Raw genomic sequence first — 13,620 nt, 5'->3', positions numbered from 1 at the left:
TATATACAGGGTGTCCTATAAATTCGTAAATAGTTTAAAACAAAATTCATAAAATTAGAATTGGAAAATTTGAATGAGGTTTGCGAAAACGTTATTCCCACGAAAGAAAGGAATTTTTTTGTGGTATCGGTGAAGAAAAAAAAGTTCCAATTTTTGTCGATAGAGGGAGCTGCACTAAAGCAAATCACTGGAAATATACAAATCAGAGTCCTATAAAATGCAGGGCATATGATTAACAACTCGTTTCTGAATTTTCCGTTTATTGGCATAAAGCTTTCGTTGTGATGTTGACATTGGTGGGGATAAAGCACTAATTGAACCTCAGTTACGAATCACCGGATGAAGCATTACGAACGTTTTGGACGCAGAAGTGATTGAAGAAAGGTTCAGGTCTAATCAACAATGATTTGCTTACATGCAGCGCCCTTCTATCCACAAAAATTAAAACTAATTTCTTCTTTTTTTTGTACCAAAAGAAAAGTATTCATAACCGCATTCAAATATACCGATTCCTTCAACATATTTTTATTTTTAAAATTATTTATGAATTTATGGGACACCCTGTACCTAGGAACAACATAAACGAAACAAAGTTACACGTTATTAAAAGAAAAACTGATGTCCACGAATTTTAGTTTCATCGACTTTCAAGTGTAATTTCGCTTTTATTCCGTTATTTTTTATGAATAAAATAACTTTCGAAGTTTTTCAGAAGATATCTGTAATAAAAACCATAACTTAATCCCATGAAATTGGGCAAAATAATTCTGAGGAAGGAAAGGAATTAGACACGTTTATGATTATTGTTTGTGAGGAGAAAGTATAACGCGCTCGTAACTACAAACTTCATAAATAATATAAAATACTTATTTAATTTTCTGTTCAGAAGGGAAATTGAATTACAATACGTGTGAAATTCCTTCCTGGGGTTCCGCAGTATCAAAACCTGCGAATTTTTCATTGGTGGTATAATAGAAAAGGCCATATTGTAGAAGTATTTATTTTTGTTTAGATTCTGTGAAACATTCTCGTAACTACCACGGGTTCATCGCAAACTAAAACCGTTCGGAACCTCTCTCCTAAATACAGTCAAACTCGGTTATAACGACACCTTGATTGTAAGGTGTCGGTCGTGTGGACCGTCAATAATTGACGGTATGAGCTGATCCCCATAGAGAATAATTTTAATGAACCTTGCTTATAATGTCGATGAAAATGCCTCAAACTCGGATATAACGATACATTTCTCGTCGATTTATGATAGCGTTTTTGATAGCTAACGATGAAAAAAAAGGATTTTTAAGAAGTTTGCCACTCCAAAGTACTCCTAATTAACATGTCCCGTATATAGGACATGACCATATTTTCCCATCACTCCGCCCTTTCCGACTTTTTCCATTACAAAAATGTCCCGTTTTTTCCCGTTTCTAAGACGAAAAATTTAGTTTATTAATTTTTACTATAATGAGAAGATGAAGGTATTTTGCATAATTTATAAATTGTGTCAAAAATAAATACGTCAGTAAATATTCATCCCACTTACAGTATTTTTACTGTTAATTTTTTTCTTCCTTGAAATACATTTTAAATCACTGCATATTTTGCTGGGTGTAGGCCCGACAAGTACTATGTTTCTCGTTGAGGATTATCCGTTAGCCTTATTTGGTGATTTCTCTGACAGTTACTAATATTTTTGGCGAGAATCTGTGTTATTTCGTATTTATGACACCAATTTACCGTTTTCTCTCTATAAAATATGCTCACCCTAATAATAATGAAGTAACGCACAACATCACTCTGCCAGGGTTCCATGATGATGAGACAGACATGCATAGACAGACATGCTTTTTGCACAGCATTTAATTGCATTTTTTTTGTTAAAAAAGGTCTCCAAATGCTAACCTCGTTTGTAACGACACGTCAGTTATAACGATAAAAATTTCCGGAATCTTCGATCGTTATAACCGAGTTTGACTGTATTATGTGCGTGTAAAAAAAGATGCTATTTTGTGTAAAAACTAAGTGCTGTACATCAGTGTTTTCAACCTGGGACCATATGGACCCCTTCTGTGATACTTAAGAGGGCCACGGGTGAAAATTAAATGAAATGGGAACCACAGAGAACTATGAAGAAATTAAGCTTGTAGGAGGGCACTAAGTGAAATATGATGGGAAATAATGTGACTGCTTTAAGATTTCAGTAGAGCTGTCCATGAAACCAAGACCATGTTGATCCATCTGCACATAGCCAGGGGCCTCATGTCCATAGTCCCCTACATGAAGAGATTTGGGGCGATGATTTTCGACCATAATGTATGTAAGCTGTTACTATAAGCTAAGTATGGGGCCCCACAACATCACTCTGCCAGGGTTCCATGATGATGAGACAGACATGCATAGAACCCCACAAGAAGGAGAAGCTCACACTGATCTCTAGCCCAGGGTAGGTATGGATCCTGGGTGAGGACCCATCGCCCTTCCCAATTGGCGCAACTAGATACTCAGTCAGCCGGGGCAAGCACACATTTTGAGCCTCCCCCCCCCCTAATATTGAAGGAGAGATTGTAGGGTGAAATTCGCACCTCTCTGGTCCGGCGTACGGAGCACCAGACCCGCTTGCTCCTTCCTAGTTATAGCTCTACCCCCTTCCGACCCCATGCGTCGGGAGGGGCGATTTATTGTGTTGGGTTATCCCGTATTTTGCACAGGCTGTAACTTCAGTTTTGACTGAGTTCAATTCAATAAGCAAAAAAGTTCCTGCTCCTGGTTGAGTGGGGGGGGGGGGGCTGGATAAAACTGGGGGACATGAAAATAAAATATGGTCCAAAGGGGGCCATATGCTCAAAAAGGTTGAGAAACATAATATCATGTGAGAATTTAGGAGTGGGTCAAGAAAAAATCTCTACCCATGCGGGACGAATTTTTGGTGCCCCCGACCACGTACTTCTGGTCGACAAGGCTTTTCTTCGCCCTTTCAACTCGGATTCGATGCCCCTGTAAGGGTTACCTCACGGGTCACACACATAGGCTTACCGGACGTCCTCCTTTTTTGATGTCATTTCAATTTTGGGCCCTCCTACATTTTAGAAAATTTTCTCTTCCCCTTTTCAGGTTTCCTGAATTATTTTTGTTTTTTTCCTGGGGAATTTTTTTTTACTCTGAAACATATATCTCTTGTTTTCTCCCTACCCCAACCCCCAAATTTTTACATGCTTTGACCCATCACCGTCGAAACTCCCAGAATATAAGAACTAAAGTTGCCTCCAAGCAAGGCTGATACTGTTTTAGCCACTGCACAGCTTGCTCCATGACAATATAAATAAGGAAGTCCGGAAAAAAGCAAAAAGCTCTGAAAGAACAAAACCACAACACGCATTTTAAGCATACTAGTATCATACGTGCCAATGCTTCTGATTCACCTGGAACTCTTCCGATTTTTCAGCCTTATTAAAATTTTCCGATCGGAAATCTAATTCTTCCGATTTTTTGTATCTTCATAGAAAAATCCCTAAAAGTCTTCAAATTGAGTTTAGGTTGAATGAAAAATCCCTAAAGAAAATACTCTTTCAGTCCTTGCAATTTCAGGCTGACCCCCGTTTTCTCAGGAAAAATATGGGGAAATCATTATTGCAAGTATGAAAAATCGGTAGTTGTCGCCAAATATGATACCAAAAGCGAGCGAAGTGGCTAATTACAGCTAAAAATATCGGGACAGCGAAAAAATGTGTCCCGGAAAAACGGGACTTATATATGGTCACTCGTTGAAATTTCAAAAGCACCCGAATTTTCGCTTTTATTTCTTGACATGTTTTGTTTGATACGGAATGTGTCATCTCTTGATAAACTACAAAATTTTCAAGTCCGTGAATTGGGACCTATGTAGTATTGTTTTCCCATCAACAGCTAATGCCGTATACTGAACGGGGAAGGAAGGGGGCTGATGTTACCTCTTCCATTCAGAAATAGGAAAATAGGATGCAAACGACATTAAATGCTGATTCCTACGGCCGAAATCGCCTCTCGTGAAAAAGCAACGCTCCAAAAAGAAAAAAAACCTTCTGAAGGTAGAGAAAGAAAACTCTCGCCTTACTCCAGGAAAAGTAATAAAACTGCGAACTATTATCACAAGCGAGCAGAGACGGATCGTTATTGTTCTTTGTTTAACGGTTTTGATCATCTTCGTCGCATTACGGTCATTTTCTGCACACGAGGGCTAATTAGACTGGTACCTATAATTTACTGTCGATTCCGCACGGCAGCGTTCAGAATTTCACTTTTTTTATACTCATCGAGAAGTAGATGCGCTTCCCGCGGTAGCAATCTTTTTCGGTGGTGATGTCACCGTTTCTGTTGTACCACTGTGCCAGGAAAGTTTCTGACAAGGACGAAGCGGGTATTGAACTCGCGACACCTCTGAACATCCTTTAGTACTTTGGGCGAGCGTCTTATTAACCTGAGCTACCGCGGCCTTGGCGGTTTTGTTTTAGTTGGGAAAGATTATTGTGTTGGCGGGTGGTTTTTGTTAGTTTAAGTGGCGCTATCTGTTGTGGAAATTGCGAAAAGTGACGTTACCAATGGTGCACACGGGCATGCTCCTTTCTCAGTTTTCGAATCTGTCACCTGTCTCACTCGAAATCAAAACTTGGAAGCTATCACGATGCGGACCGAAAATGAGCCAAATCGGTGAAAAAGTTCAGTCTAGTTTACGTGGCACAGCAGCTACTTTTCAAGGTCACCAAAAAAATTTAATCCGGCACTATTGCCAACACAGCTTTTTTTTAAATTTTATGCAAAACCCATGCAAATGATCTCTAACATAGCTAGCGCCATCTGTTCCCTAAATGCTGAAACATGATATCACACTGAAAACTCTGAACTACTGTATAATATTGTCATCTTCTTAACATTTTCGGTGTTCGAATGTTTTTGATTTGAAACAATTAATAAATATATTTTCATAATGAAAGTGCCAAATGATTCGACCGACATGATTTTTGAATTTGTTAAAGTTTAATTAAAAGCGAAAAATTTGAGTTTTGTAATGCTGCCATCTATATTTGAAGTCGATCACTATAAGCTCTGTCCATTTGAAGAAAATTATTTCTTTCTACTTTCTATAGATCAGGGGTTCTCAATCTTTTTGAGAGGGCGGGAGACTTCATCGGTTTAGAAATAATGTATTGCGGGCCACTTGAGTTATCTGGAAATGTGCCCCACGAGTCACTCCTGGTGATCTGAAAGTGCGCCTCGGGCTGCATGAGTAGCCCTCTCGCTACGGAATTGGCTTCTAGTCACTTTGATCTGGAAATGAGTAACGGACCACTTAAGTGATCTGTGATCATGCTGCGAGCTATTCAAGTGAGCCAAAAGCATACCGCGGGCCACTCAAGTTATTTGGAAGCGTGTCGAGGGGTCATTCAAGTGATCTGGAAATGTGCTGCCAGCTACTCAAGTAAACCTCTGATCCACTCATCTGCAAATCCAACACAAGCAACTCAAGTGAAGTAGAGGTGTGCCGCGTTTGGAAATGCACACGGGGTCGCTTAAGTGATCTGGACATGTGCCGCTGTCAGCTTAAATGATCTGGTAATGTTACGCGAGACACTGAAGCAATCTGGAAATATGTCACCGTAGGCGTACGCAGAATTTTTTCAAGGGGGGGGGGGTTCGATTTTTTTTCTTCTCAGGGGGGGGGGTGTTCCTGCAAAATAACACTATAATCTCGGCTTTTTTACGTACGCCAATGTATGTCGCGGGCCATTTGAGTAGTTTGTTTATTTGTCGCGGGCCACGTCAGATGATTCCGTGGGCCACATTTGACCCACGGGTCGTTGGTTGAGCATGTATGCTATCCAATCACGGGTCAAAATCATGTACAAGAGGGAGCTATGGCATTCCACTTCGTATGATAAGCATGGAAACTTTACAATTATAACGAATTATAATTTTATAAGAATAACAACTTAAAACGAACTCAGATAACCAGGATAGTAAATATATATTTGATGAGTTGTTTCTAGTAATTCTCGATTTGTTGTCATCACGAAAACTTAAGTAAACATGAAATGCTAAAATTATGTCTAAAACTGCAAAAAATAATAAAATAAATAAATAAAATTACTTTTATTCAATAAAAACATAAATTTCAGGAAAAATCTTTTTTTTTTTTTCAAATTTTATTCAAAATACAGAACCCACACAGATTTATGGTCTGGGTTTCAGCTAGTGAAATGTTACATGATGTGATATTGATAAAAACAGTTTGATTCTTCATTCAGCCATAAATATGTGTCGCATTTTCGGCATCTCGTCTTTGTCCTTCTCTTGCAGCCTATCTGTCTACAACACCTAGCAAATTTGAGATCATCCATGAAAAACCAATGGTCAAAATAGATTCCAAACAGTTTTCTATTTTAAATTCTATCCGTATTGTTCAAGCATACATGTCTCAAATCAAACGCTATCTATCAGCACACTGCAAGGGAAGTAAGCTGTTATTAATCTTGGGATGCAAAAATTGTTCTTGAATTAAAAAAAAATACATCACAGTTACCATTAAAACTGCTTTAAAATGATCAGAAAGTTCAAAACTAGTTCTAACACGTTTATCATAAAAAAACGAAATTTAATCCTGAAGTGCGCAATTTCGACCTGTCCACGTTTTGAGCCGCATAACTGAGAAAAAACAATTCACTTCATTCAATTTGTTTTTCAACTAAGACGATACGAGATATGTTTTTATTCACATAAATTTTTTCCCAGAATTTTATCACACTTAACTCAGGGGCACTTTTTCTTGGAAGCCCCCCCGAAGAAACAACAAGTTCAACTTCAAATGTTCTCTCTGATGGATTTTCCCCAAAGTTCATATATTCACCATGTTTTTAACTAAAAAACCCTCACGATCCTTTAAGTTAGGGCTTAACTTCCTGAGTTTAAAAGAAAACAAAAACAGTGAGAAAACGGGACCCCACACTTGTGCGTACAGAGTCTGAAAGGGTAAATGAAGTAAAAAATATATTTATTTAAAAAAAATCTTATTAGTGGTTTCGACATTTAATGAAATTTTATTTTCTTAGTGTTCTGTCACTGAACACCAAGCTTTAGTGTTTTAGTCTGTTGTAAAGAAGCCTTTCCACAGAGACCAACAGGCCTACAACATTCAAGAATTTACGCACAATGCAACAGGCAAAATAACCTGTCGAGTTGCTTGCTTCCGAACTCGGAAGTTCAGAGGTTCTATTCTTAAACACAGTACAGGCATTCTTCAGAAACGAACTTTAGTTAGATACAACACACAAACACAACAAATTCTGACGTGCCAAAATTCCTTAGACGTTCCTCAGAGGAATACAGTGCATATGAGCTTTAATAGTATTATGGTCGGTTGTGATGTTCATCAACGGATGAAACAGACTTTCTAATGTAACTAAAGCCAGGGCCGCCCTTAGGGGTGTGCAACAGGGTGCGGCCGTACCGAGCCGCATACTCACGGTAATAAAAAAAATGACCACGTACATGTATGTACATGTTTATAATTCTAAATATAATCCGAAATGTTCGTAAAGCTTCAGTCGGCGATTCGTGCCTAATGTAAAACTACTTCACCAATAGTGATTCATCCACCAATGTCAACATCACAATGAAAAGCGTATGTAAGCCCCAGTAACAGGAAAATTCAGAAATGAGGTATTAATCGTACACCCTGTATTTTATAGGACTCTGCTTTGCATATTTCCAGTGATTTTCTTCCATACAGTGCTCCCTATCGACAAAGATTTGAAATAATTTTTTTTTCTGTCCCAAAAAAAACAAATCCTCATTCGTGAGAATAACTTTTTTTTCCTAAACCGCATTTAAAAAAAACAATTCCTTCAATTTTTGTCATTTTTAAAGTATTTACGAATTTATAGGACACCCTGTATATTGTCATTTTCAATCCAATATTTTCGATGGAAATTTTAGAAATTTTCCAGAAAATAATTTATAATAGCACCGTATGGGATTGGGGTTCGATAATTGTAAGGTGTAAAACGTTGAGCTACTTTTTATGATTTTTCTCTGAATGAGTTTAACATCTCTTAAACTGAAAAAAAAAATTCGAGATTCGAAAATATTGCGGTTAACCACGAATTTTTTTTAAGATCAATTTAGCTCTTCATATATGTTGGTGACACATTCAATCGACCCTACCGACGAACAGAGAAAGCGTGGGCTTTTTAGGCAAAGCAAGAAGTAATATTACGTCAGGGCAGGCAAAGAAAGCAACAAGAAAGACCTCAGCTGTTAACTTCCTAAAAGGCCCAACAGCTGACTGTAGTGAGGAAAGGCATAGCATCCACCCAAAAAAAGAAGAGAAAGAAACTCGCCAAAAAGCGCCGAATCAAGGCCTCAAGAGGGACATCAGAAAAAGTTTTTAGCTCATTTGAATTTCTTCTCCCGTCGTGGTGGAAGCACCAAGATCGTGTCTGTGTTATCCATCATTTATTTGAACAAAGATTCAAAATTATACTGTAGACATACTGGCTTAATTGACCAATTTTTGAAGTCAGTGGGCACTGAAATTTTTATTCGAGGGAAAAAAATGTATCGGCGATTATTTCAGGTGAGTGATTTTTAATGAAGGAAATTTAAAAACTTGGTATTAAAAAATTGACACATTCTGGTGTCAAATTAATTCTAATTTAAGAATTTGTCAAATTAAAATTAATAGCACTTACCTGTGAAAGATGATAATCCATCTTATTTCAGTTTCGATTCTTGTTTATTTCGAGGAATGCGCGAAATTACATAGCGTTTTAAAATTTTGTGACCACATTTTGCATAAATATGATAAATCACTTCTTCAATCATGTTTTAGATAATGAAAATATTTGAGTCAAAACTCTCTTATAAATGGTCATGAGTTCCAATTTGCAAGCACACACAATGGTATTAAGAGATTCAATGCAATAAGTTACTTTAGGAGATCTTGCAGATCTCAAAGAAAGAGACCACACAAAATGGTAACCAAACATGTCGCTTTAACCAACATAAAACAAACCGTCTTCAGATATTTTTATGGCAGGGAAAAAGAAAAAGACAAGATAACCAGCAGGTCTTGTTCCATCTTGCTGCATCTTGGTGCGGTGAGATGGCAAAGTATAAGGTTTTACTGTCTTCAAAGACGGCATCAAGTAACAAGAGATATCACGTGCACGCACCTCAATCCTCGTAGTAGATTATGGCTTCGTTTTGCACCCCGAACTCTTAAAAAAATATTCTTCGACTAGAAAAAAAAAAAAAAAAACGAAAACCGGGGAAAATGTTTCAGAGCAAGTTCCCTTTAGTTAGTGGATATGACCCCGTATGTGCTCCAAGCAATTTAATGATTTGAAGATGTCTGACAATTCCTAGAACTCAAGTGGGAGGAAAAACGACAAGGTGTTTCTACCAAAATATAGCTGAAGCGTTCTAAAATTTGCACATGTATTCTTTTAGCTCTCTATGGCTCTGTGTATACAGGGTGCATAGCAAACAGGGCGTATGGCATTTTACTGTCGAACCGTTGATCCTAGAGGCATACCTCCAATTCAGAAAAAGTTTCCAAACAGCGTGTAGTACTCGGATATGCCATTCATGTTCCAAGGAGTTGTGTGTAGTTATTAAAATAAAAATGTTTACTTTTTATACTGTCCCCGTGTTTTCCCTAAAACCCAGAGAAAGTTGTTGCCCTGTTTCTCCTGATGCCAACAAAAAAAAATCCCATGCGTCTAAGTGCAATATTCACTGAGATGTACGAATTCGAAAAACGGAGGAAAATTGGGGAAAAAACAGCATTATATTTAAAAGCGGGTAAAACGATATATATTCCCGATATGCTGTTTTTTCCCAATTTTCCTCAGTTCTTTGAATACAAAGATTGTAGCAAAATAAGGCATGAAACAAGGCAAAATAAGGCATGAAACAGCATAGCGAAAATAGCATGAGTCTACAAAATAATCGAGTTGCCGTGATTTGTAACAATTAAAAATTGTCGAGGTATCTTATCCAATACTTGGCAAAGTACGTATCATTAAACACTATTTACAGAAGAGCAGCTGCTCAGGTTTCTAACTATATTCCAGTATATATTTCTATAACGGTTATATACGTATAACTCCAATTCTTTGAAAACCAATAAAAAGAGCCCTCCTTATATACGTGTCTTGTCTAAGCAGCAATATGATAGTGTCATTCATTGACATACGCCTGTGGAGTACACATAAAATCAAACTCAAATGTTCTTCAGTATGATGGTTTCTTGCACAGGATCATTCGGGAAATTTTCATACTTAACTAGGGTGGCCAGATGTCCCGGTTTTTCTTTGCGCAATCAAAGATCGCATGAAATAGAATCATTATCAAATAAGTCCGTCCCGCTTAATTGGGTGGTGAATAAAATCTTCTGCGACCAAAATTTCTCCCATAAAGGCAATGTTAAGATTTCCCGCTTAAAAGAATATCAACTTTCCCCGCTTAATCGAATATTACGATTCACACGACAACTGTAAATGTATATTAACCCCTCTGCACATAATATATTTATTAAATAAAACATTTTGAAATTATGACACATATATGCATTTGGCGTACGCAAAGGGGGGGGGGGTTGCTGGGGTTCCAAGCCGAGATCATAGTGTTATTTTGCAGGAAAAAACGTCAATTCCCCTGAGAAGAAAAAAAAAATTGAAACCCCCGCTTGAGAAAATTCTGCGTACGCCTATGCATATATCGTCAATTAAAGACTTATAAAAAGCCTAGGCTTAGGAACTTGAAGTGTCTAAGTTGTCTTCAGTATTTAATTACTTTATTTTATTTTTGTTCTCTGTAGAGCCAATAGAGGGCGCTGACATTTTCAATAAAAGTAAAAATCTCAAAAAAAATCTGTACAAATGCCATAGCTTTATGAAATATCTTGAAATTAGAAAAATGATCGCGAAAAGAAAGGATTTCTGTTTGTGCAACAAATTAAAAATATTGAATGAAATAAAAAAAATCCCCCCCCCCTTCACAGTGTACGCCTTTGAATCCCGTATATACAGGATGTTCGACATTCATAGCCACATCCTGACGTTTTACTCATTTTGGCGCCTTTGTGCAGAAGCAGTGTGATAATATTTTCGTAATACATTGTAAGTTTGCAATTTTATACTGTAATATCCCCCAAAAAAAGTTTTTCTAAAATATCCCGGTTTTGTCCTTTGTTTCTTATTACTGGGTTCCGTGTTTTGTCCCGGTATTTATCTAGGAATTAGGGTATTTGTTCCGGTTTCCCAGGTACCTCACCTGCCCCCCCCCCCCCATACTTAACTATTGAACGAACTACTCCTTGAACAACTGAATATGTGGTAAATATAATATTGAGTTCTTGATTTTTCTTTCGGTTCAAAAAAAAAACGTGATGAGTTTTTGAACTAGAATTTGTTTTTCGCCCTTTGTTCTTATCAAATTAATTATCCCTTTCAGACCCTGGTGCCACAAATATATGGGCTGCTTTTTGTCATTGTAGATTTTTTTTCTTTTCACTTTGGGGAGCTAAGCCCAGACTTGAAGGATTGTGTAAGTTTTGAGTTAGAAATATGGTGATATGAACTTTGGGGGGCTTTTATCAGAGGGCAGCACTTGAAGTTGAACTTTCAGGGGATTTTTACGATAGCTTCCACGTATCCACGAGAATGTTCCTTCGAGAAAAGTGTGATTTATTACGTAAAATTTGGCAATAAAATTGTGGAAAAAATTGTATGTGAAGATACACCTTGTATCATCTTGGCTAAAACATCTGAATGAAATTAATTATTTCTTTACAAAAAATAATAAAATTAAAAATTTAAAAAAAAATAAATAAATAAAGATTTGCTGCCATTTATGTTTTTAATGCATTTTTTCGTATCAAAAATACAAAAAGTTTCTAAAATTCAAAAAAAATGAATGCTCTGAAAGAATACCGAGAACTTTCGTTTCTGTGATAAGAGGGAGAACAAGTCTACATCTACAACAAGTATACATCATCATAATTTCATTATGAAATTATGATGATGTATATGATATATATTATATCATATCATTTAATGATTTTTTATACTAAAATATCATACTCTCTCTCTCTCTCTTTTTCCATCATAAAAGACAATAATGTTGTCAAGCCCAACCATTGTTTACGCGGGGGGGGGGGGGGGTCGAACCGGGATTATGGTGTAATTTTTTAGTAAAAAAACGAAACCTTTCCCCTCGAGGACAAAAAAAAGTTGAACCCCCTCCTCCATTGAGAAAATCCTGCGTACGCTACACACTGAGCCCAACGCTAATTCACTCACAAGAACTTATGGGTCTGCTGCCGTTTGAACCCATGGAGGAATGAATGACCATGAGGAATGAACCCATGGGGATTACAACCTTCTTGGTTTGAACCGGCTCACATTATACGCCTCAAAATTAAAGAAAACAAACCACAGAAAATCAACTTCGACCAATCACCAATCTATAACTTATCAATCCTTCCTCTAAGGCTGAGCTTTCTCCATCATCAGTTATTCTTGCGTCACGCTTGAGCATATACTTTGAAACTACGTTTGGCTATTTTTCACCAAATATTAGTCTACTATGGCTTGAACACTCCTTACCAGAGGTAAAACTACAGTACGGATTAGATTTGTTCTGTTGTGACTGAACTCCTCCAGATTTGGTACATTTTTTAGCAGGGTCGTAAATAGGATTTTTTCTGCCCGGGGCAAACATTGTTTTGCCGCCCCAACAACTTTAAAATTCGATAATTCTATAACGGTGTTCTTTGTTCCCACCTAAAACTGTCGCCCCCTAAATTTTACCACCCGGGGCAGCCCCCCCCCCTCAGTTCCGGCCCTGCATTTGAGCACATTCTAACAAACTACTTCTAAGCGGCTCCATCTCGTACAAGAGAACGGCACCTGTTGAATCGTTAAAAAATTGATACGCCGAAGTCAGGATAAATCAATGTATAAGAGCAATTAAAGCATACGTAATAGAAACACAATTTATAAAGTTGATTTAAAACACTTCATCATAATGTTTCAAACAATAATTTTGTAGCTATTTAAAAACTAGACAAGATACAACTTTGCACAACATACAAAGGCCGCAACAGCCAAATTGCCGAACGAGGTTTCTGAAAAAATTATGCCCATAAAACATATGGATATCAAGTATAACCAAAATATAAAAGCATATACCACCAAAAAAGAAATAATAATTAATAATATATAATAGACTGTCTATAATAAAGATCATGGTTGTTTTATCTAAGTATGGATAGTTTCTCGATTTATCCCAGTATCCTATCGTACTTCTTTTTAAACGTATCAATTGTGTTATAATTCACGACCGCCTGAGGGAAGTAATTCTATTTATTAACAACTCTATTAGTGAAAAACTCCCTGCGACACCACAACCTGGAATTGTCCCTTACCAAACGATACTGGTGTCCCCTTGTCGAAATAGTTGATTGAAGGTGTATTAATAACTCATGGTCCATTTCATCCATCCCGTTGAAAATTCGAAACACTTAGATCATATCCCCGCGACATCTGTGCTCTTCCAATGTAAACATTTTCAAAAAATCAAGCC

At 37.2% G+C, this 13,620-nt stretch overlaps 1 protein-coding gene across 1 annotated transcript in view; it reads left to right on the top strand.

The window, feature by feature from the left end:
- The first annotated feature begins 8,455 nt into the window (after positions 1–8,455).
- LOC149085306 (NADPH oxidase 4-like) overlaps positions 8,456–13,620 on the top strand; it is a 73,889-nt gene continuing 68,724 nt past the window's right edge. The window contains exon 1 of the mRNA XM_089233249.1: positions 8,456–8,605. Coding sequence (XP_089089375.1) covers positions 8,585–8,605 — 21 coding nt within the window. The 5' untranslated portion in view covers positions 8,456–8,584. The remainder of the gene's footprint in view (positions 8,606–13,620) is intronic.

The sequence above is a fragment of the Pholcus phalangioides genome, unplaced genomic scaffold, assembly GCF_987345545.1.
Source record: "Pholcus phalangioides strain wild (caught in Gottingen) unplaced genomic scaffold, Ppha-v1.0 ptg000007l_1, whole genome shotgun sequence".
In the NCBI taxonomy this organism is placed as follows: domain Eukaryota; kingdom Metazoa; phylum Arthropoda; class Arachnida; order Araneae; family Pholcidae; genus Pholcus; species Pholcus phalangioides.
This window is presented reverse-complemented; position numbering and strand designations above follow the sequence as displayed.